General features: G+C 42.3%; 1 protein-coding gene across 1 annotated transcript; it reads left to right on the forward strand.

Annotated features, from left to right (window-relative positions):
- Positions 1–1,696: 1,696 nt before the first annotated feature.
- LOC103652301 (protein FAR1-RELATED SEQUENCE 4) lies at positions 1,697–23,188 on the forward strand. Its single transcript, XM_008677915.2, has 8 exons — positions 1,697–1,960; positions 19,427–19,923; positions 20,008–20,107; positions 20,372–20,393; positions 20,540–21,003; positions 21,400–21,664; positions 21,753–22,466; positions 23,091–23,188. The coding sequence occupies exons 1-8, from the start codon at positions 1,697–1,699 to the stop codon at positions 23,186–23,188; spliced, it is 2,424 nt and encodes an 807-aa protein (XP_008676137.2).
- Positions 23,189–24,818: the final 1,630 nt, after the last annotated feature.

The raw sequence follows: 24,818 nt of genomic DNA on the forward strand, positions 1-24,818 counted from the left end.
AGGCGTACGCGACAGGCATAGAGTTCTTTCCGCGGCAGACGACGACGAGCGGCGAGCGCGGGTTCGCGTTGCACCTTAGGTGCTACGTGACTCTGATCGTCAACATAGGCAATGGGCGGCCCAACCGGGTGTTCATGTACCGCCGCAGGGACGCCGACACAAGCTGCCTTGCGCTTCCGGACGATGAGGATGGCGTCCGCGACGTGCTCCGCGGCTTGCTGAAGTCGACCCTGCCGCTGCAGCGTCTGGGCCTCACGGACCGCGAGTGGGAGTCCATCTTGCCCCAGGAAAAGGTGTCCTTGCTTGTGGACCCGGTTCTGCGGGCCCGCCACGCCGCCGCCGAGATATTGCTGGCGGTGGAGATGCACGTGTGCCACGACGCCGCCCAGATACTCATGACGACGTGTAAGGAGTCCAGCGACATCGACGGCGGCAGCGGTGCGGTGGGAGGTGACGCCGAGGCTGAGTGCAGCATCTGCTTGGTCGCGCTGCGCGAGAGCGAGGCCGTGGAGCTGTCGGCCTGCGCGCACGCCTTCCACCGCCACTGCATCTCCGAGTGGTTCGGCCGGAAGTCGACGTGCCCGCTGTGCCGAGACGACGTGGCCAAATATCTGGATCCCGAGCTGCAGCAGTATTTCGACGGCGACATGGATGCGCATTATTTTGCCAATTTCGACGACGACGCGCTGCAGCAGTATTTAGCCAATTTCGACGACGACGATCCCGCGCTGGATCAGTTTTATTTGGCCAATTTTGACGACGACGCCATGTGATTGAAAGTGCAGGCCACTGGATCCAAGAACATTAATCTTTATCCTTTGGGTTATATATATATATATATATATATATATATATATATATATATATATATATATATATATATATATATATATATATATATATATATATATATATATATATATATATATATATATTGTATAGTATCGAGATCTATATATATATATATATATATTGTATAGTATCGAGATCTGGACTTATTGGTTGTTTGGTCATTTATTTATCTCACATTATGGTTATAACATTATTTATAAATCTCGTACATCTCTCTTGTAGTTTCATAAACTACGAGGGAGATAGGTTTTATAAACAAATTTATTTTTATTTTGTCATATGAAGAAATGATCAAAATATAAATTGTACATCTTGATGAGTTATACAAATTTCTAGTTACATTTTTTCATTTGAATTTATTTACTGCTTTAAAATGTAATTTTTAAATTGTCTTTGCCTAGTGTTGAGAAAAACACTTGGCAAAGAAGCTTTTTGCTAGTGTGAAAAAAAAACATTCGACAAATAGCTTTTTTATCAAGTGTTAAAAAACATTTGGCAAAGAAACTTTTTGCTGAGTATTTATTTACCGATGATTTTTTTTGATACTCTGTAAAGAGTGCTTGAAAGAAAACACTCGACAAATTATTTGTCACTCAATGGCTAGTGCGTAAGAGACGAGACTCATGAATTGCTTCATCCATTTGCATATGCCTGCTCTGCTCTGCTCTGCTCACTAGCTGCGTTAACCGGTTGAGAGCAATGAACATAGGTTTCATTGTGTTTCTCTGACGGACCTTGAAGCTCTCAGCTTGCTAGGTTCGTTTTCTTCTTTAGATAGATCGAGCTGCTACCATCCATGCATATCCGATCCGACGCTTAGTGGGAGTCCATCCTGCCCGAGGACATGGCGTCCTTCCTCGCACGCCCGTGGCTGCGGGCCCGCCACGCCGCCGTTGATATCTTGCTGGAGGTGAAGCGGCACGTGCGCTACGACGCGGCCCAGGTGCTCGTGACGGTGTGTATGTGCAAGGAGGTCGGCGACGACGGTGGTGCGACGGGTGGTGACGACGAGACCGAGTGCAGCGTCTGTTTGATCCCGCGGCCGCGCGTGGTGCTGCCGGCAGCGTGCACGCTTTCTACCGCGGCTGCATCTCCGAGATTAAAGCTTGTGCTAGTTAAAATTAAATAGAAAAAAAATTAATTATCTTAAAAAAATTTAGATCTTTATGCAACCGAGTAAAGTTTTAGGGCTCGTTCTGTTCTTATGGAATCGCTGTTTGGAACAGATTGCTTGTCTCATTTATAAGTTTTGGTCAGTTGGAATAATTCCAGGTGTATTTCTAGACAAAAGGAAGTAAACTAGAGGAGATTAAATTCTTTTCTAGTTAAAATTAAATAGAATATGATTTATTCTTTTTAAATCTACTTACAACTAAGCAAATCCTTAATCATCATATCTGATTCCCGTCAAGGTCTTAATCATCATATCCCATGGGCTTTTGACTTGTTGGGCTTGCTTCAGCTTTCTCCCATGTACTCTTGCGCCTCGACATATTTGGATTTTCACGCTCGGTTCTGTTTCCGCCACCTGGTCGGTCACCTGCTCTATCACTACAATACTCTCGTTAGATCATATAGATCAAGCTGCTGCCTCCCTCGTTAGAACATTTCTTGCTACTGCTAGCCAATAATGAGCGCCGAGATTAGGTGCAGTGTTGACGTGCCGTCGATCAAGCGGCGAAGATTCAGGACGCGCTCATTTATGAATGGAGGAGGCAGGCAGGCAGGCACCAATCATTTACCACATGACCATAGCCGAATACTAGCTAGCTAGCTCTCTCTGTCGTCTTTCTTTGAAATGACGTAATCTTTTCCCCCTCTAGACCATCTCTTTATCCTCTACATTTTGTACGTCAATGCTTTTGTTTGTACCTTCCTCTATGATAATTTATATTCTCTATATACTGCTAGTTCCTATATATAAATATCTATCTGTGTGTGCCCCCACAATAACGTTAAGTCGTTCGACTAGTCTGGCTAGTCGGTTCTGCGCAACCAGAGTCCGATCCGATCAGTTCGACTAATTGTCCGATCCTCTGATTAGTCGTCCAGTTTGAGTGGAGACGTTTAGTTTCCCTGGGCTGCACGACTGTTTAAGATGTGGGGTGTTTTAGTTGTGGGTTGCACGACTGGTACTACCAGCCTGATAATAAGGCCCATTAGCGTAATGTCTTAGGGTTTTAGCTAAATAAGGTTGCTCCTGTTGGTGGTACTATTTCGGCGGCTATTTTCCCACCCTGTTCCGGCAGATTCTCTCCTCTCTAGCTCTCTCCTTGTTCAACACCGGTGGATGTCCTCTCCTATTCCTCCCATAATTCTCCGCGGAACTATCAATGAGCTTCACCAAAAAAAAAAAAATCAAAACAGGGTAATTCTGAAGCTAGATTTTGAGAAGGCTTATAACAATGTAAAATGGCCATTTCTTTTCTAGACTCTTCGTATGAAAGGCTTCTCGCCCAAGTGGATTGCTTGGGTTAAGTCCTTCATATCAGGGGGAGCGTTGCTGTAAATTTAAACGATGATGTCAGGCACTATTTTCAAACTCGAAAATGCCTACGTCAAGGAGATCCTTTGTTTCCCCTCTTGTTTAATATTATAGCATACATGCTAAAGATCCTTACATGTAGAGCCAAATTGGATGGTCAAGTTGAAGGAATAGTCCCTCACCTAGTAGATGAGGGGCTATCGATCCTTCAATAGGCAGATGACACAATACTTTTTATGGATCATGACTTGGATAAAGGCATAAAGCTCGTAACTTAAAGCTTCTTTTATTTGCATTTGAGCAAGCATCGGGGCTTAAGATCAATTTCCAAGTGAGGTATTCTGTTTTGGTGAAGCCCATGAGCATCTAGAGTTCTACACTGAGCTTTTTGGATGCAAAGCTAGTAATTTTCTAATGAATTTCTTCCTTGGCATCCCTATTCATCATAGGAAATTATGAAACAATGATAGGAAAAGGACCGAAGAGTGTTTTGAAAAAAGACATAGTGGGTGGAAGGGAAAACACCTCTCAATTGGAGGACGTCTTGTTTTAATCAATTTGGTGCTTAGTAGCCTTCCTATGTACATGATGTCCTTCTTCTTCATACCCAAAGGGGTCCTTAGGAAGTTGGACTTTTTTCGATCGAGATTTTACTGACAAGGGGATGAGCACAAGAAGAAATACATGTTGGCCAAATGGAATATCATTTGTTTGCCCAAAGACCAAGGTGGTCTTGGGATTCAAGACTTCAAATTAAAGAACATCGCCTTACTTAGCAAATGGTTGTTTAAGCTTCTCGCTTTTGATGGGCTATGGCAACAAATCTTGCGTAACAAATATCTCGGTTCAAAACCTTTGTCTCAAGTGGAGTGAAAAACTGGCGATTGACACTTTTGGTCTTGTCTAATGAAGGTAAAACGAGAGTTCTTTCGTTTTGGTGTTTTTGTTGTGAAACATGGATCCCAAGTGCGTTTCTGGGAGGACATCTGGTTAGGTGGTTCAACCTTAAAGGGCCAGTACCCTTGCTTGTATAACATTGCTAGATCAAAATCTATAACAATTGCAGAAGCTCTTAATGTGTCACTTCCTAATCTCTTGTGGCGAAGAAGTCTAGTTGGTCCAAATCTAGTAGCTTGGACTGAATTGTGCACCCGCTTAGAGAACATTGTTTTAACTCACGAGCAGGATGATTTTTATTGGAAGTTAACCTCAAATGACATTTTTCTGTAAAATCTCTTTATGATGCTCTAATATTCTGATACAACATGAATCTAAATAAGAACTTGTGGAAATTAAAAGCACCGTTGAAAATAAAGATTTTTCTTTGGTACCTACGTCGTGGGGTGGGTGCTCACGAAGGATAATTTGACAAAACGCAACTGGAACGGAGACTTATCTTGTTGTTTCTGCCATAAAAATGAAACAATTAATCACTTGTTTTTGAGTGCCGCATGGCTCGGTCTGTATGGACCATTTTTTATTTAGCTTCAGGAAAACAAAAATGTGTGGGGACTGGCTACATGGTTTTGACATTAATTTGGAAGATCTTTTTCTGCTAGGGGCGACCACCTTATGTTGGTCACTTTGGCTATACAGAAATGACTTGGTCTTGAAAAAAAGAATGCATTTTCGTCTATTCACGTTATCCATACTATGGCACACCTGCTCTTGAAATGGGCTATCCTCCAGCGAGCGGACCTACAGGAATGGGTTGTGGAGGGATGACAACTTTTGGTGCGGGTGGCTAAGGAGTTTTTTCCCAAGCACATGGGTGGCGTCTAGCCTCCGCATTGAAGACCACTAGATTGTGTTTCTCTCTCTCTTTCGTAACATGGTTGTGTGTTATTTGTTTAACATGGGCTAGAAGTTATGCCAAGACTTTGTATCCTCTTGATGTATTGCATTGGATATTAATAAAATCGCTTCATTTATCAAAAAAAGCTAGAATAAATTCTAGTTTAAATCTGTATTTTATTTATTAGTAACCTTAGAATCGGTTTATATATGTGTGTGTGTCACCGTGAAAAAATGTTTCTTGTTTAATATTCTCTCCGTTCTAAAATAGTACTATATTCGTTTTAGTTCTTGATTTTTATATCTATATTCAACTAGATAATTATAAATGTAGACACATATATAAAATATATACATCAAGTAGACACATCTATTTTGGTACTGAGGGAGTAGACCAACACACAACACACACAGACCAGCTAAGCGCATCCGTACTTCTACAGTTTTACAATATGAACTTGTTTCAAATATGAAATTCTGAACGAACCCAGCGGCGGCAGGGAGTCATATATGTATTGTCTGCAAAACAAGGTGCCCATCGTACGCACTGTTCAGCATCAGTCAGTGTGGCTTTCCGCTGCTAGTTTAAACAACCATTTTCCAGTTCGAGGAAGATTACAAGACGGAGTCGTCGATCAGGAGGAGCTGAGGAGGTCTCGAGCCTCCGCGCGCGCGCGCGGCAAGAACGAGCTGGTGGTACAGATGGCCAGTAATAAGACGACAATAATAATTGAGCTCCCAATTAAGTGCTGACCAGATCGATCTGCCAGCCGTTGCCACACAGCTGCGATGAAAACAAAACCGGACAAGGCAGAGGCAGAGGCGACAAAACATCAGTGCTAGCACAGACTATGCGCAACTATATATATAAATATATGACAACAACAATGGTAATATGCTCATATATGTGCGGCGAGCTAATGAGCCCGTACGGACGAAACTAAACTAATAAGCAGCTAACTAGGCGATTGATTAGTCATCATTCATTAGATTCGTTATCCTAATCACCATCGAGAGAGGACATGGGTACTCATCAATAGTCAGCCGTTAGCTAGGTCTAGCGTAACCCTACCTATTAACCCTAGCCTAGTCTAGCTCGCTGGCTCGCTCGCTCTAGAAGAAAAGTCTCCAGGCGAAATATATAAGAGATCTCAATATATAATCCTCTCGGGGAGTCAGGGTATATATTTCTTTTATTTCCCTCTCAAATCACTCGTACCTCCGATCCGGGGCACGGCAAGACGCGACAGGAGACGTCCCAATCTTACCGCCGCTGTCGACCTACAGGTCTCATCAATGTCTTGAAATCATAAGCAAAGCGAATTAAGCGATATGGAAGTGGAAGTGCACTGAACCAACCTGAGTTTTTCCTCCCGGTTCGTTCCTGTCGAGATCAGTCTATCCATCTAACCACAGCCAGCAAACAGTGATCAGTGACGATGCAATGGTATATAGAGCTGCCTACTCCCTCTATTATTCACAAATATATGATATGATATGGTTGGCTATTTTTTTCCAAAATTTTAATCACTAGTCTTATTCAAAAAACCGTGAGTTAATTATCATTTATTTTGTGTGGTTTGTTTTATTATTTAAGGTCGTTTATTTGCGCATGACTTAAAATTTTATAATTTCGGATAAATTTCATGTACTGTTTCAGAAAAGTAGATCTTGCTGTTGTAGGCACGTACGATCAACACAGCATCTAAGGGAGTGTTTGGTTACTAGGGACTAATTTTTAGTCCCTCTATTTTATTCCACTTTAGCCTATAAATTGCAAAATATGGAAACTATAACTCTATTTTAGTTTCCATATTTGACAATATAGTGACTAAAGTGGAATAAATTGGAGGGACTAAAAATTAGTCTCTAAAACCAAACACCCACTAAATCTCATGTTTGGGATCGCGGGGTCCATGCCAATAATCATCAAGAGATCACTAGTGTGGCATTAGATTTGTTTTCCTGTCTCAGGAAAAGAAAGGACAGTAGTAGTCCTAGATCTTGCTGTTGTGGTTTCAGAAATGTCCATTCTTTTTTCTTGTCATTTGTACTTTGAGCACAAATCATTGGCTCCTGCATCGCTTGTTTCTTCTCAACTATTCTCAGTGATCGCTATGCACGCATGTGGTACTCAGCTGTCCCCATCGTTGCTGCCGACTGTACCACGATGCAAATAACAAGGGAGAACTAGTGCTTCTGAATGGAGAACAATTTTCATTCTGAAGTAGCAAACTTCCCTAGTTGTTAGGGTTTACGGTCCGTTTTTCTTTAAAAAAAAGATTTACTCTTGTTTTCTTTTTCGCTCCGTCTAATAAATTTCACGGTATTATCCATACCACCATATAATCTAGCAATTTAAACGTTGCAAAATTCACCGAATCAAATTACTCTCACACCCATAATCTTCACTAATTCACCAAACGAATTACACTCAAACTTAATGCATCATCAAAATAAACGGTTCAGAGCACTGAATAACTTCATCTCCGTTACCCACTCAAATCTAATATATAATATTATTTTGAATTATTCCTCATCTCTCAACCCTCCCCCCGCGACACTCTCCTCCTCTCCCTAAGATCATAGCATTAGCACGACCTATATGCTAGTGTATATAGAGACACAATTGTAATTGTGTACTTCCTATGTCAGAATTCAGAACTAGTTGTTTGAGTAACTACACCGAGTACATGGTTTGACGCCCCCCGTAGTCTGACGCTCGAAAAAAACCTCTATGCTCACTTAATAGAGGTGGTTGAACCATTACTCATTGGTCTAATGACGCCACTGGTAATGACCTTGTAGGGAGAACCATATCTGCTACAGTTACATCGTATGGTCCAATGGTCATTGACAAACTAGTTCAACATACTTTGAAACTCTTTGATCTATTTACATAGACTGTTGGACACATCTGTAATGGTCCAACAATATGTTGTTTATAGGGTTCGTCGATCAAGCTCTCATTGAATATCTACATGTGTCAAATCTCTAAACCCTTCAAACCTTTTCAACTTTGTAAAAACAGGAATATGGATTGATTAATACTTTTTAAGCCACATTTGAGCTATCTAGAGCTAAAGACACTATTGTGCATCATACTGAACTCATTAGACTTACCTAGGTCTAGAGCTAAATACACTATTGTGCACCATAATGAACTCATTACACTTACCTAGGTCAAGCTACTAGTTCATACTTCTTTTTATAGTACTGTCAAAAAATGAAGTGCTAAACTACTCTAAGTGTCACTCAACTTCAAACGGTACTTAGAATTAGTCTCTTATTAACCTTGTCGTGCACCCTTTAAAAACCAAACAAAATCCATACTTAGGGAATGAGAACCATTGATTGTCCAGTCGATCACTATTATTGTAACATACTAACATAACTTCAATTGCCTTTGGAAAAGCTGCATTAGTCACAATAATGTTGTGTAGCCTTTAATCATTGAAACTACTAAGAGCCTAGATGTTTTCAACATGTTAACATGCATATCAAGTATACACATACATGAAAAGTTGTTCTGTTTTAACTCTCACTAAAAATATTTCCTTGACAACTAGTTATATACGACTGAAAGGGAAATGTGCCCTTGGGCCATTTCTAAGTATTTTGGTGATTAAGTGACCAACACAAATGGTTATGTGTTAAACTATGCCAAATGGTGGACAAAGTGCAAATCAATACAAAGGTATAATTCTAGACTTAGTACATTGGTTTTTGTGTACTAACATATTTGTCTAAGTGCTAGAATCAGAGAAAAGACAAATGGAAAAGACTTGACTCGAGCAGCCAAGACTCTGCTCAGTCTGGGTGCACCGGACTGTCCGGTGCGCCAGGCTGGCGCTGGTCAACTGGCCGCTCTCGGGAACTCGACGGCGGCGTACGACTATAATTCACCGGACTGTCCGGTGAGCCAACGGTCGGCCGAGCCAAAGGTCGGCCGCGCAATCAGCGCGTGACGCGTGGCCAAGCCAACGGTCTGATGGGGGCACCGGACTGTCCGGTGTGCACCGGACAGTGTCCGGTGCGCCAACGGCTCCAAATCGTCAACGATCGGCTGCGCCAGAATAGGAAAGAAATCTGCACCGGACAGTGTCCGGTGGTGCACCGGACTGTCCGGTGCACCAGTCGACAGAAGGCAAGATTTGCCTTCCTGGATTGCTCTCAACGACTCCTAGTGCCTTGGGGCTATAAAAGGGACCCCTAGGCGCATGAAGGAGTACACCAAACATTCTTTGATCATCTCTTAGCACCAAGACATCTCTCTAGTGCATTTGATTCGTTGTGATAGCAATTTGAGCTCCTCTTGAGTTGAAAACTCTGTGTGTGATTTTAGAGCTCAAGTTGTGACTTGTGTGCGTGTTTGTGCTCGTGCTTTGAGGCTTGCGTGTGTTGCTCTTCCCACTCTTACATCTGTGCTTCTTTGTGATCATCTCATTGTAAGGGCGAGAGGCTCCAAGTTGTGGAGATTCCTCGCAAACGGGAAAGAGTAAAGAAAGAAGAACACCGTGGTATTCAAGTTGATCATTGGATCACTTGAGAGGAGTTGAGTGCAACTCTCGTCCATTGGGACGCCACAACGTGGACTAGGTAAGTATTATACTTGGCCGAACCACGGGATAAATCTTTATGTCTCTTGTGCTTGTTCTCACTGTGTCAATTGTGGTTCACAAGAGCTCTCCTTAGCCACTTGATTTCATTGTGCTAACACTTAATCAAGTTTGTGGCTTTAAGTTTCAAGTTTTTACAGGATCACCTATTCACCCCCTCCTCTAGGTGCTCTCAATTGGTATCAGAACCGTTCTCTTCACGAAAGGGACTAATCGCCCGAAGAGATGGATCCTAAGGGAAAGGGGATGGTGGTCAACGATAAGGAGAAGGAGTCCATCTTCAACGAGCCGAGGGACGACAAAGCCACTGACTCCGGCTCGAGTCAAAAGAAGAAGGACGGGAAGAAGAAGAGGCGGATCAAGAAGATAGTCTACTACGACAGCGACGAGTCTTCCTCTTCCCAAAAGGACGACGAATACGAGGAGAAAAAGAAAACGGTTAACTCGAACTTTTCTTTTGATTATTCTCGTATTCCGCAAAGTTCCAATGCTCATTTGCTTTCCATTCCACTTGGTAAACCTCCTCACTTTTATGGAGAGGACTACGGATTTTGGAGTCACAAAATGCGTAGTCACTTGTTCTCTCTCCATCCAAGTATATGGGAGATAGTAGAAAATGGAATGCAATTTGATAGTACGGATAGTCCCATATTTATCAATGAACAAATTCACAAAAATGCACAAGCTACTACTGTGTTGTTAGCATCATTGTGCAGGGAGGACTATCATAAGGTGAGCGGCTTGGATAACGCCAAGCAGATTTGGGACACCCTCAAGATCTCGCATGAGGGGAACGACATCACCATGCTCACCAAGATAGAGTTGGTGGAAGGCGAACTAGGAAGGTTCGCGATGATCAGGGGGGAGGAGCCAACTCCAACTTACAACAGGCTCAAGACCCTGGTCAACAAAATAAGGAGCTATGGAAGCACGAGATGGACGGACCACGACGTCGTCAGACTTATGCTAAGGTCCTTCACCATCCTTGATCCGCATCTTGTAAACTCTATTCGTGAAAATCCTAGGTACAACAAGATGACACCCGAGGAGATACTTGGAAAGTTCGTAAGCGGGCGAATGATGATCAAGGAGGCGAGATATGTTGATGAGGCGTTAAATGGCCCAATCCACGAGCCTCAAACCATTGCTCTAAAAGCAACAAGTAGCAGGGAGGCGCTACCTAGCAAGGTGGCGCAAGTTGAGGCGGCCGGGCTGAATGAAGATGAAATGACCCTCATCATCAAGCGCTTCAAGATGGCGCTCAAAGGTCGCAAGGAGCATCCCAACAAGAGCAAGACGAAGGGGGAAGCGCTCCTGCTTCAAGTGTGGTAAGGTTGGTCACTTTATTGCTAACTGTCCTGATAATGATAGTGACCAGGATCAAGAAAAGAAGATGGAAAAGAAGAAGACTTACAAGAAAGCGAAGGGCGAGGCACACCTTGGCAAAGAGTGGGACTCGGATTGCTCTTCATCCGACGACGAAGGACTTGCTGCCTCGGCCTTCAACAAATCATCCCTCTTCCTCAACGAGCATCACACCTGCCTCATGGCAAAGGAAAAGAAGGTATGCACTAGGAATACTATTACATATGCTTCTTCAAGTGATGATGAATCTAGCGATGATGAAATAGACTATGCAAGTTTATTCAAAGGTTTAGATAGAACTAAAATTGATAAAATCAATAAATTAATTGATGCGTTGAATGACAAGAATAGATTGTTAGAAAAGCAAGAGGATCTTTTGTATGAAGAGCATGACAAATTTATAGATGTCCAAAAATCTCTTGCTTTAGAAGTTAAAAGGAATGAAATGCTTTCTTGTGAATTATCTACTTGCCATGAGACTATTTCTAGTTTAAAAAGTGTTAATGATGATTTAAATGCTAAGCTAGAAGTAGCAAATAGATCTAGTTCTTGTGTAGAACATGTAGTGATTTGCAATAGGTGTAAGGACTTTAATGTTGATGCATGTGTTGAGCACCTTACTTCTATTGCAAAACTAAATGGTGAAGTGGCTAGTCTTAATGCCCAACTTAAGACTAGCAAAAATGAATTTGATAAACTAAAATTTGCAAGGGATGCCTACACTGTTGGTAGACACCCCTCAATTAAGGATGGGCTTGGCTTTAAGAGAGAAGCCAAGAACTTAACAAGTCATAAGGCTCCCATCTCCGCCAAGGAGAAAGGGAAGGCCCCTATGGCTAATAATGTTCAAAAGAATCATGCTTTCATTTATAGTGATAGAAAATTCTCTAGAAATGCTTATAGGAATTATTCTTATGATTTATATGCTATGCCTGCTTCTAGTTCTTTTATTATGCATGATATGCCTAGGAAAAATGCTATTCATCATATGCCTAGGAGAAATGTTGTTCATGTACCTAGGAAAGCAAGTAATGAACCTTCTACAATTTATCATGCTTGCAATGCTTCCTTTGCAATTTGTAGAAAGGATAAGAAAGTAATTGCTAGAAAATTAGGGGCAAAATGCAAGGGAGATAAAAACTTGCATTTGGGTCCCTAAGGCTATTGTCACTAACCTTGTAGGACCAACAAGAGTTGGGTACCTAAGACCCAAGCCTAAATTTGCCTTGCAGGTTTATGCATCCGGGGGCTCAAGCTGGATTATTGACAGCGGATGCACAAACCACATGACGGGGGAGAAGAAGATGTTCACCTCCTACGTCAAGAACAAGGACTCCCAAGATTCAATCATATTCGGTGATGGGAACCAAGGCAAGGTTAAAGGACTAGGAAGAATAGCAATTTCATCCGAGCACTCCATTTCTAATGTGTTTTTAGTAGAATCACTCGGATATAACTTGTTGTCTGTTAGTCAATTATGTAATATGGGGTATAATTGCTTATTTACAAATGTAGATGTGTCTGTCTTTAGAAGTAGTGATGGTTCATTAGCTTTTAAGGGTGTACTAGATGGCAAACTCTATTTAGTTGATTTTGCAAAGGAGGAGGCCGGTCTAGATGCATGTTTAATGGCTAAGACTAGCATGGGCTGGCCGTGGCATCGCCGTCTAGCACATATGGGGATGAAGAACCTTCACAAACTTCTAAAGGGAGAACATGTGTTAGGACTAACAAATGTGACTTTCGAAAAAGATAGACCTTGTGCAGCTTGTCAAGCAGGTAAACAGGTGGGAAGTGCTCATCACAGCAAGAATGTAATGACCACATCAAGACCTCTGGAGTTACTTCATATGGACCTCTTCGGACCCGTCGCCTACCTAAGCATAGGAGGAAGTAAGTATGGTCGTGATATAGTTGATGATTTTTCCCGCTTCACTTGGGTATTCTTTTTGCAGGATAAAACAGAAACCCAAGGGACCCTCAAGCGCTTCCTAAGGAGAGCTCAAAATGAGTTTGAGCTCAAGGTGAAGAAGATAAGGAGCGACAACGGGTCCGAGTTCAAGAACCTTCAAGTGGAGGAGTACCTTGAGGAGGAAGGAATCAAGCACGAGTTCTCCGCTCCCTACACACCACAACAAAATGGTGTGGTAGAGAGGAAGAACATGACGCTCATTGACATGGCAAGGATAATGCTTGGAGAGTTCAAGACCCCCGAGCGGTTTTGGTCGGAAGCCGTGAACACGGCTTACCATGCCATAAACCGGGTCTACCTTCACCGCCTCCTCAAGAAGACGTCGTATGAACTCCTAACCGGTAACAAACCCAATGTGTCATACTTTCGTGTTTTTGGGAGCAAATGTTATATTCTAGTGAAGAAAGGTAGAAATTCTAAGTTTGCTCCCAAAGCTGTAGAAGGGTTTTTGTTAGGTTATGACTCAAATACAAAGGCGTATAGGGTCTTCAACAAATCATCGGGTTTGGTTGAAGTCTCTAGCGACGTTGTATTTGATGAGACTAATGGCTCTCCAAGAGAGGAAGTTGTTGATCTTGATGATGTAGATGAAGAAGACGTTCCAACGACCGCAATACGCACCATGGCAATTGGAGATGTGCGGCCACAGGAACAAAAGGAGCAAGATCAACCTTCTTCTTCAACAATGGTGCAACCCCCAACTCAAGACGATGAACAGGTTCATCGAGAAGAGGCGTGTGATCAAGGGGGAGCACAAGATGATCATGTTATGGAGGAAGAAGCACAGCATGCCCCTCCAACTCAAGTTCGAGCGACGATTCAAAGGAATCATCCCATCGACCAGATATTGGGTGATATTAGCAAGGGAGTAACTACTCGCTCTAGATTAGTTAATTTTTGTGAGCATTACTCTTTTGTCTCTTCTATTGAGCCTTTTAGGGTAGAAGAGGCCTTGCTAGATCCGGACTGGGTGTTGGCCATGCAGGAGGAGCTCAACAATTTCAAAAGAAATGAAGTTTGGACATTGGTGCCACGTCCCAAGCAAAACGTTGTGGGAACCAAGTGGGTACTCCGCAACAAACATGACGAGCACGGGGTGGTGACAAGGAACAAGGCACGACTTGTGGCAAAAGGTTATGCCCAATTCGCAGGTTTGGACTTTGAGGAGACTTTTGCTCCTGTGGCTAGGCTAGAGTCAATTCGCATATTGTTAGCCTATGCCGCTCACCATTCCTTCAATTTGTTCCAAATGGATGTGAAGAGCGCTTTCCTCAACGGGCCAATCAAGGAGGAGGTGTACGTAGAGCAACCCCTTGGCTTTGAGGATGAACGGTACCCCGACCATGTGTGTAAGCTCTCTAAGGCGCTCTATGGACTTAAGCAAGCCCCAAGAGCATGGTATGAATGCCTTAGAGACTTTTTAATTGCTAATGCTTTCAAGGTTGGGAAAGCCGATCCAACTTTATTTACTAAGACGTGTGATGGCGATTTATTTGTGTGCCAAATTTATGTCGATGACATAATATTTGGTTCTACTAACCAAAAGTCTTGTGAAGAGTTTAGCAGGGTGATGACTCAAAAGTTTGAAATGTCGATGATGAGCGAGTTGAACTACTTCCTTGGGTTCCAAGTGAAGCAACTCAAGGACGGCACTTTCATCTCCCAAATGAAGTACACGCAAGACTTGATCAAGCGGTTTGGGATGAAGGACGCCAAGCCCGCAAAGACTCCAATGGGAACTGACGGACACGTCGACCTCAACAAAAGAGGTAAGTCCATTGACCAAAAAGCATATCGGTCTATGATAGGTTCCTTGCTTTACTTATGTGCTAGTAGACCGGATATTATGCTTAGTGTATGCATGTGTGCTAGATTTCAATCCGATTCAAGGGAGTGTCGCTTAGTGGCCGTGAAGCGGATTCTTAGATATTTAGTTGCTACGCCTTGCTTCGGGATCTGGTATCCAAAGGGGTCTACCTTTGACTTAATTGGATATTCAGACTTCGATTATGCTGGATGTAAGGTTGATAGGAAGAGTACATTAGGGACGTGCCAATTCTTAGGAAGGTCCCTGGTGTCTTGGAGTTCTAAGAAACAAACTTCCGTTGCCTTATCCACCGCTGAGGCCGAGTATGTTGCCGCAGGACAGTGTTGCGCGCAACTACTTTGGATGATGCAAACCCTCCGGGACTTTGGCTACAATCTGAGCAAAGTCCCACTCCTATGTGATAATGAGAGTGATATCCGCATGGCGGATAATCCTGTTGAACACAGCCGCACAAAGCACATAGACATCCGGCATCACTTTTTGAGAGACCACCAGCAAAAGGGAGATATCGAAGTGTTTTATGTTAGCACCGAGAACCAGCTAGCCGATATCTTTACCAAGCCTTTAGATGAGAAGACCTTTTGCAGTCTGCTTAGTGAGCTAAATGTCTTAGATTCGCGGAACTTGGATCGATTTATAGCATACATGTGTTTTATGCCTTTGATCATGTTCCTTTATGCATTTTGTTGCTTAATTATGGTGATCAAGTTGTACAACGCAATCCCCGGATCTCAAAAGTCCATGTGTGAGTGATGCACATATTTAGGGGGAGAAGTGCTACAACTTGATCCTTTGAGACTAACCATGTGCTTGAGTTTTCTTAAATTAGTCTCAAAAACATATTGAAAGGGAAAGGTGAAATTGGACCATGAAAGACTTCCACTGCACTCCGATGAGAGGGTAACTTACTCCAAGTTCATCTCCATACTCTTATTGCCTTTTACTCTTATTTGAAGATTTTGGTGAGGCAATGGGGTTTAAGGGTAAAAAATGATCCCGTTTTGGTGCTTGATGCCAAAGGGGGAGAAATTAGGGCCAAAGCAAGAAATGGATCAGCTACCACTTGAGAATTTTGAAAATAGTAGAGTTAGAACTTTTGTTTTGTCAAAATACTCTAAGTGTCTCTTTTTGTCAAAAGTTGGTCTCTTGTGGGGAGAAATGTTTGATTATGGGAAAAAGGGGGAGTTTTTGAATCTTTGATCAATTTCTCTTGGAATACCTTTCTCTATGCCTCAACAAGTGAATTTGACTTAGAGATAGGAAATTGAGTTTGATTTGCAAAAACAAACCAAGTGGTGGCAAAGAATGATCCAAATATGCCAAATTTGAATCAAAACAAATTCTTGTTCTCATTTGCATTGATGTTGCACTTCTATATGTTGCTTTTTGTTGTGTTGGCATAAATCACCAAAAAGGGGGAGATTGAAAGGGAAATGTGCCCTTGGGCCATTTCTAAGTATTTTGGTGATTAAGTGACCAACACAAATGGTTATGTGTTAAACTATGCCAAATGGTGGACAAAGTGCAAATCAATACAAAGGTATGATTCTAGACTTAGTACATTGGTTTTTGTGTACTAACATATTTGTCTAAGTGCTAGAATCAGAGAAAAGACAAATGGAAAAGACTTGGCTCGAGCAGCCAAGACTCTGCTCAGTCTGGGTGCACCGGACAGTGTCCAGTGCGCCAGGCTGGCGCTGGTCAACTGGCCGCTCTCGGGAACTCGACGGCGGCGTACGGCTATAATTCACCGGACTGTCCGGTGAGCCAACGGTCGGCCGCGCAATCCGCGCGTGACGCGTGGCCGAGCCAACGGTCTGATGGGGGCACCAGACTGTCTGGTGTGCACCGGACAGTGTCTGGTGCGCCAACGGCTCCAAACCGTCAACGATCGTCTGCGCCAGAATAGGAAAGAAATCTGCACCGGACAGTGTCCGGTGGTGCACCGGACTGTCTGGTGCACCAGTCGACAGAAGGCAAGATTTGCCTTCCTGGATTGCTCTCAACGGCTCCTAGCTGCCTTGGGGTTATAAAAGGGACCCCTAGGCGCATGAAGGAGTACACCAAGCATTCTTTGATCATCTATTAGCACCAAGACATCTCTCTAGCGCATTTGATTCGTTGTGATAGCAATTTGAGCTCCTCTTGAGTTGAAAACTCTGTGTGTGATTTTAGAGCTCAAGTTGTGACTTGTGTGCGTGTTTGTGCTCGTGCTTTGAGGCTTGCGTGTGTTGCTCTTCCCACTCTTACATCTGTGCTTCTTTGTGATCATCTCATTGTAAGGGCGAGAGGCTCCAAGTTGTGGATATTCCTCGCAAACGGGAAAGAGTAAAGAAAGAAGAACACCGTGGTATTCAAGTTGATCATTGGATCACTTGAGAGGAGTTGAGTGCAACTCTCGTCCATTGGGACGTCACAACGTGGACTAGGCAAGTATTGTACTTGGCCGAACCACGGGATAAATCCTTGTGTCTCTTGTGCTTGTTCTCACTGTGTCAATTGTGGTTCACAAGAGCTCTCTTTAGCCACTTGATTTCATTGTGCTAACACTTAATCAAGTTTGTGGCTTTAAGTTTCAAGTTTTTACAGGATCACCTATTCACCCGCCCTCTAGGTGCTCTAGACGACGCGCTCGTATGCACCCAGTATCTCTTTCTGCGCAAGCACATCCACTATCTGTTGGACATAGCCTAAGAGGCATCTTATATCGGTTTAGTTGAGCCGAGATAAGTTATGTAAATCATGCCACTTTCCAAATAAATCGACGTAGATTAAGTAATTTATGTTGGCTATGTGCAACCAATATAAGTAAAAGTAACATAAGATGGCTCCTTAAATTACTTTAGCCGGCATAAATTTTCGAGTTTCACTTTCACGTGGTGGGTGCCGGCCTTCTATCAGTAACAGTAACATGTAAACGTTCAGTCTATCCATAAAAGTTGTAGGAGCAACGGAGGCTCGCTCATATATCGTCACATGCATGTCATGTGCGGTTTACATGCACATTTGTACATTAGGGATATAGTACGTAACTAAGGTGATGTTTAGTTTACAAAATGTAACGTAAATGACAACAATAATGATTCATATTGAGTACCAACGGTAGCAAGTTTGAATATACCGAAATTAATTTCTAATATGGTATTCGATTACGGTTGGACTTAAATAAACATGATTTAACGTTATTAGTTACTCATCATATTACAAATATGTGGACCAAACATCACACCACATCACAAATATTGCCACGTTGTACGTGCACACTCTGAGAGAGAAGTGTCACCGCAAGGAGTGGTAACGGATCACGATCCAAATACCCCTTCAAAAAAGTTAGGGCCCTTAAATAATTTTAATTCAAATATGAATAGGAATAGAGTCTGATCCTAAAACGATTCGATTTTTAAAGTTTGTAGTGTAAAATCTAGAGCTCATTACTATGTCTAGTGACCGCTGACGCATAGAACTTGATAGCTAATAGCCTAGTAGAAGCATATGTCGTAAGGACGATTTGGCATATATATATATATATATATATATATATATATATATATATATATATATATATATATATATATATATATATATATATATATACACACGACAGCACTAAAATGCACCTGGGTGCATTCTCTATATTGAATGCACCCAGGCGTAATATATAAATACACCCCGATCAAGCCTCATCGCGCCCTCGGCCGTCCTGTTCCCGCGCCTCCCTGCCCCCCGCCGCCGCCGCGCGCCTCCCTGACCCCGCGCCACCCTATACCCCGCAGCCACCGATCGCATCCCTGTCACCGCGCCGCCGCCGTCTCCTCCTTCCTCCGATCCTCTAACCCTAGATCCATGGCCCCACCGTCGCTGCCGCACCTTGAATCGCATCGATGCTCCTCCCCTAATTCCTTGGCGATTGTTGTGGCTGGAGGTGCTGATCCGATATTGCTGTCTCCGATTGCGACAACGGGAGCGGGTGTACGCGGCGGATCAGGTGATCCCTTGCATCACAAAATGTTGCTGACGCCACCGCCTTCAATTCCACATGGATCGCTGGTCACTCCGGATGCAGCCCAGCTGTTCCATCCGGTAAGAAAAAAAACAATCAAAAATTGTTGCTCCACCGTGCGTGGTTTGTTGATTTTCTGTTGCATCGTTTGTTGCAAACTTGAGTCTCTGTTTTTACTCATTGATTACAGTTGCATGGTGTGTTTGTGCTCCAGTTGCAACGTTTGTTGCTTGTTGATTGCAACTAGGTGTATACTCTAATTGCAAACTTGAGTCTCTGTTTTTACTCATTGATTACAGTTGCATGGTGTGTTTGTGCTCCAGTTGCAACGTTTGTTGCTTGTTGATTGCAACTAGGTGTATACTCTAATTGCAAACTTGAGTCTCTGTTTTTACTCACTGATTACAGTTGCATGGTGTGTTTGTGCTCCAGTTGCAATGTTTGTTGCTTGTTGATTGCAACTAGGTGTATCCTCTAATTGCAAAACTCATGATTGTGTGTTGTCCTGCAGGATGCAAACATACTTGATGTGTTTGTCCCCAGGGTGCAGCAAACATTTGATACAAAAGAAGAAGCCTACCTCTTTTACCTTGACTATGCAAAGTTGGCTGGTTTTAGTGTCAGGACAAAAAGGACTAGTAAAGAAACCACACACTGGGTTTGCAACCGTGAGGGGTTTCTGAAGCCAGGTCAAGAGAATGAGGAGCCTATGACAAATAAGACATCGATGAGAATTGGTTGCCCTGCTTATGTGAAGGTGAAGGAGGACAAGAAGCGCAATATTTGGTATTTTCATCATGTTCAGGAAGCACACAATCACAAACTTGAACCCTCACCAAGGATGGTGAGATATATGCATTCTCATAAGCAGAGGGAGGCAGCGTTGGATGACCTGTTTGCAATCATGTCAAAGAGTGGTGTGCCAACACAGGCAGCAATGAATGAAATGTCAGAATTATTTGGAGGCCGTCAAAACTGGCCGTTCACAGAGAAAGATGTCCATAACAAGTAGGTCATAAAAAAACTGACATCATATCTTTGTGCGATATATTGACAACAACATCTTCATTTGTTTTTTCTTTTATGGTACAGGAAAGCTGAGCAAGCAAGGGAGGAGAGGGATGGTGACATGGATAAACTGTTCCAATTTTTCAGGGAGTGCAAAGAACACAATGAATACTTTTACTGGGATGTGAATTTTGAACCAAAAACAAATGTACTTCGGAGCATTTTTTGGTGTCATGCAAGTCAGCGTGCAGAATACAAGGATTTTGGGGATGTAGTCACATTTGACACAACACACAAGACTAACAACAAGCATATGTCGTTGGCCATGTTTGTGGGTTGCAGCAATAATTTGAAAAATGTGTCCTTTGGCCAAGCACTTCTTCGGGATGAAACAATAGACACATTCAGATGGCTTTTTGAGACCTTTAAAAGTTGCATGGGTGGTCAGCAACCTTTTGTGATTCTTACAGGTATGCTTTGGCTACAAAAAAATGCTTGTCACATAATTACTGCTGTGTTGTTGCAACTATATCTTTGAAGATGATTGCAATATTTTAAACTGTTTGATTGCAAACCTATTGGGGTTTTTTTGCTGATTTTTATTTTTGACAAACAGATGAAAATGCAGCGATGAAGGAAGCAATAAGGATTGTGTTTAACAAGACACAACACCGAAATTGCCGATGGCACATAACCAGAACATGGGATTACGAACTCGAGGAGCTGTACAAATTGCACAATGATAATAATCTAAAGGAGAAACTGCAGTCCCTGATAAACTATCCTCTGGGGCCCACACAATTTGAGGTGGAGTGGAATAAGCTGGTGGATGAATGTGGCATAAGAGAACACCCTGCAATTGTTGCATTGTGGCAGAAAAGGAAGAGATGGATAGCAACATATTTCAAAGGCATGTACTGTGGGCGAATGACTTCCACCCAGAGATCTGAGAGTCAAAACAGGGTTTTGAAAGATGGTTATGTTAACAATGTGACAAGTCTGCATATATTTGCAAAGAGGGTGCTTGACTCGATTCAGCACACAGACCACATGGATGCTGGGAAGTCACACTACTCACAGGTATTTGCCCACACCCCTGAATTTTTTGGTCTGATTGTAAAAAAATTGTTAAACATAAATGATTCCAACTGCTGGTGTGGTGTGATTGCAACTACTGTATAATTCTACCCAAATATCTGTTAAAAAATGTAAACAAAATGATTGCAACTACTGTTGTGTTGTAATTGCAACTGCTGGTGTGGTGTGGATGCAAGCACTGAATAACTCTGGGGAATTTTATTAAACAAACAATGATTACAACTGTTGTCTGGTGTAATTGCAACTGATGGTCTGGTGTGATTGCAACTTCTATATAACTATGCCCAAAAATTGGTTAAACAAACAATGATTACAACTGCTGTCTCGTGTAATTGCAACTGCTGTCTGATGTGATTGCAACTGCTGGTCTTGATGCAGACTGAAGTTGTCAGAGCCTGCAAATCAAGATTTGATGAGCAACTCAGCAGGGTGTACACCAGGGTTGTGTACAATGAATACAAGAGGGAATATATTAACAGCACAGCTTTTGTGATAGAGCCTGATCCGGGAGTGGAATGCGGTTACTTGGTGAAACATGAGAAAGGCGATGGGACATTTTGCTGGGCACAACACGCATTCAAGGTGGTGGCTGACAAAGCAGCAGGCGTGTATAAATGCGAATGCATGCAGTGGGAGCATACAGGTGAGATGAATTGCAACCTCGTTACATTAACAAAATTAAACATTGATGTTCCTGCATATTTACATCCAAATTGCAACAAAAAATGCAGGTCTGTTCTGCATGCACATAATAAAGGCATTCACCCACCTCCAAGTCCAAAACATACCTGAAAAGTACATTCTGAAGCGATATACACGTAATGCAAGATTTGTGGTTCCGTGGGACCGGCACGATGTGAGTGTTGGTGGTCAAAATGAGACAGAGCAGTCAAGGTTGTCGAAGCTGCTGCCAAAGTTAATGCGACTGGGAAGAGCGGGAAGCAAATCTGATAGAGCATACACTGAAACTATCAGGCACATCGACATGATAACTCCTGGGATTGAGCTTCTACGAACAGCGGAGATTGGTCCGATTGGTCCGGACGAAGCAACAAATACTGAGTTGCAGCAAGATGCAGAAGGACGGCGGAATATTGGTCCCATTGCACCAACACAACAAAGTTCTGACAACAATATAGAACCTGTTGTGATGCCAACTGGACCTACACCACCACCGGAATTGGGCCTGAATCCAGATTCTGCAAACTGCCTCACTGATCTAAGATTGACTGAACCGCCAGTGTCGCGCACGAAGGGTAGGAAGTCTGCCAGTGGGGCTAAATGTGCTAAAAATAGTGTGAAACCTGCTAATCCATACAGCACATATAGTGGTGGTCAGGGCATAAGAGAGTGCCAAACCTGCCATGTTAGGGGGCACTATAGCACAACATGCCCTCAGAACCCAAACAGAAGCAGAGCGGCCGAGAACAAGGACAAAAAGAGAAGTGCGAAAACTGTAGGTTGGACTCCAAGAAAAAGAGGTCGCCAACAATAAAAAAAGGACTAGATGGGAATCAAGATGAGGCACAGAGTGAGGGGGATGATACACAACAATCTGGGTGCACTATGGCGGTGCAGGAGTCAGTAGCATACGCGGTGATTGCAAGAATTAGGAGGGCGACAACTTGCATGTTAATTACCAGGACAAAAGTGATTAAGGATGACTATGAATCTGACTGAATCTCCAATGTAAAATTTCAATTTTATCTTATTTTGTAACTTTGTGTAAGTTAAACTCAATAATGACTGTGTGACTGTTCGGAAAACAGTGGACACACATGACCAACCAATTGCAACATCGTAGTTGCGCTGATTGCAACTGTATGTATACACTGAATAATACATGAATCTGTGTTATCTGTTTACGTCTCGACATATAATTAAAATATATCTTGTTTTATTATCATATAACAGTTGCTACTACTCATAAACAGGTTTGCAAAGTTTGCCATCATGCTGGTTACCAAACATAGAAATAAAAATGAGTGGTCATGGTCAGTTGCAACTACGATTACAATTTCAGTTGCAACTGTAACATATACGCTGGTTGCAACTGCCTCATATGGAAGGGCTCCACCTCGCCGGTGGGTACAAAACACAAACATATACATTGGTTGCAACTGCAATGGCTGGGATTTTTCAAACAAAATTGGAAACTGCAGTTTAGAGTACGATAACAACTAGATGAATAGACCAGTTGCAAATGGAACCAGTGCGTTGGTTGCAACCTAAACAACATTATTGGATTGTTTCTGGAGATAACATAACACAACTGATTGTTTCTGACTACTGCATAACACAACAGATTGTTTTTGCATGAATCTAATTGTTCGACTGACTACTATCTCATTCAATTGGCAACGGACGACCACCAATTCTAAACTTATCAAGCGAACCAGGAATTTCAGCTTGGTTCAAAGGGTGGAAGATCTCGTAATGCAACAGCTCACATCTGTATATCGGGCCCTTGAACTGCAATGGCATAAAAACATCATAATGGTCAGTGACTATATTATGATGCACACATAGAAAACGCACAAAAAAAGCACCAAAACAGATAGAAAATCAGTTGACAGCATGGCTAACCGGATTGATTTCCTTGGTCATTTTGTCCCCATCATAATATTCCATGTACTTCCATACAAAAAAAAGACAATCGCTTTGACCTGCTTGCTTTGGCACATCAATAAAAGGCCGCCTCCACTTGCTAACTCTGGGTAACTTGAGGTTGGAAACTTTCTGGAAGGCTGCATCAATGATTGGGATTTTGGCAAAGACAGCCTTGTGCCATTCTTCCTGATTAGAACAATTCAGGAAGTAGTCGTTCGAGTCCAGCACATCAATACGCTTATGGATAAAATTAAAGCAATATACAAAATAGTGAGCACCATCTTTGATAGGGACAAAAACCTGGTGCAAGGAAGGAGTAGAAAACTAATTACTAAAAATGGAAAACATATATGAAAAAAGAAGTTGCAAGAAAAAAGTATAGACAGTTGCAAAGTATGTGTCCTGGTGATTGCAACTGTAAATGATGGAAAGTAAAAAATTGTAGGTATGAAAAAAGTGGGTTGGGGAAAAGGTCTGCTAACCAATTTTGCTCTTGACAAATCATAGTTTTCGCACTCAGACATCAGATTATTCCATACATATATGAATTCTTCCGTCTCAGATTTATCAGCGTTGAGTACTACTTCACACGTTGATACATTGAACTGTATGTGTTTTCCAGTTTGGAGAATAAATAAAAAAGAGAAATGATAAATGATTAAATTAGTTTAAACACATAAATGCAAGACAGTATACAAAAAATACATGGTTTTGGAGAAGAAACTTACATAAAAACCAGTGGTCAGAAACACTCTGTATCCACAAGAATCAACCTTGTGCACAATATCATCATGTCGCATGCAGTGCACGAAAAAGTCTATGATTCCTGACTCACCAAGGGTGTCATTAGAAAAAGATGTTAAAATTTCCTCGCCAGTTAGTCCAACAAGAAGGCCAAACTCCAACAAAATTCTCCCGCATCAACAAAAAAAAGAAAAAAACATATGGATTAGTGAGAAGAACAGTAGAATGTGCAACTGCTGGTGTGCTGTGATTGCAACTGTTGGTCTAGTGTGATTTCAAAGTACTGAATAACTCTGGGAAATTTTGTTACACAAATATGATTGCAAACTACTGGTGTAGTATAATTGCAACTAGTGTGTTGTAATTGCATGTACTATATAACTCTGTGAAATTCTTTTTAAATAAAAATGACTGCAACTTCTGTTATGGTGTGATTGCAACCA

The sequence above is a fragment of the Zea mays genome, chromosome 3 (assembly GCF_902167145.1).
Source record: "Zea mays cultivar B73 chromosome 3, Zm-B73-REFERENCE-NAM-5.0, whole genome shotgun sequence".
NCBI lineage: Eukaryota > Viridiplantae > Streptophyta > Magnoliopsida > Poales > Poaceae > Zea > Zea mays.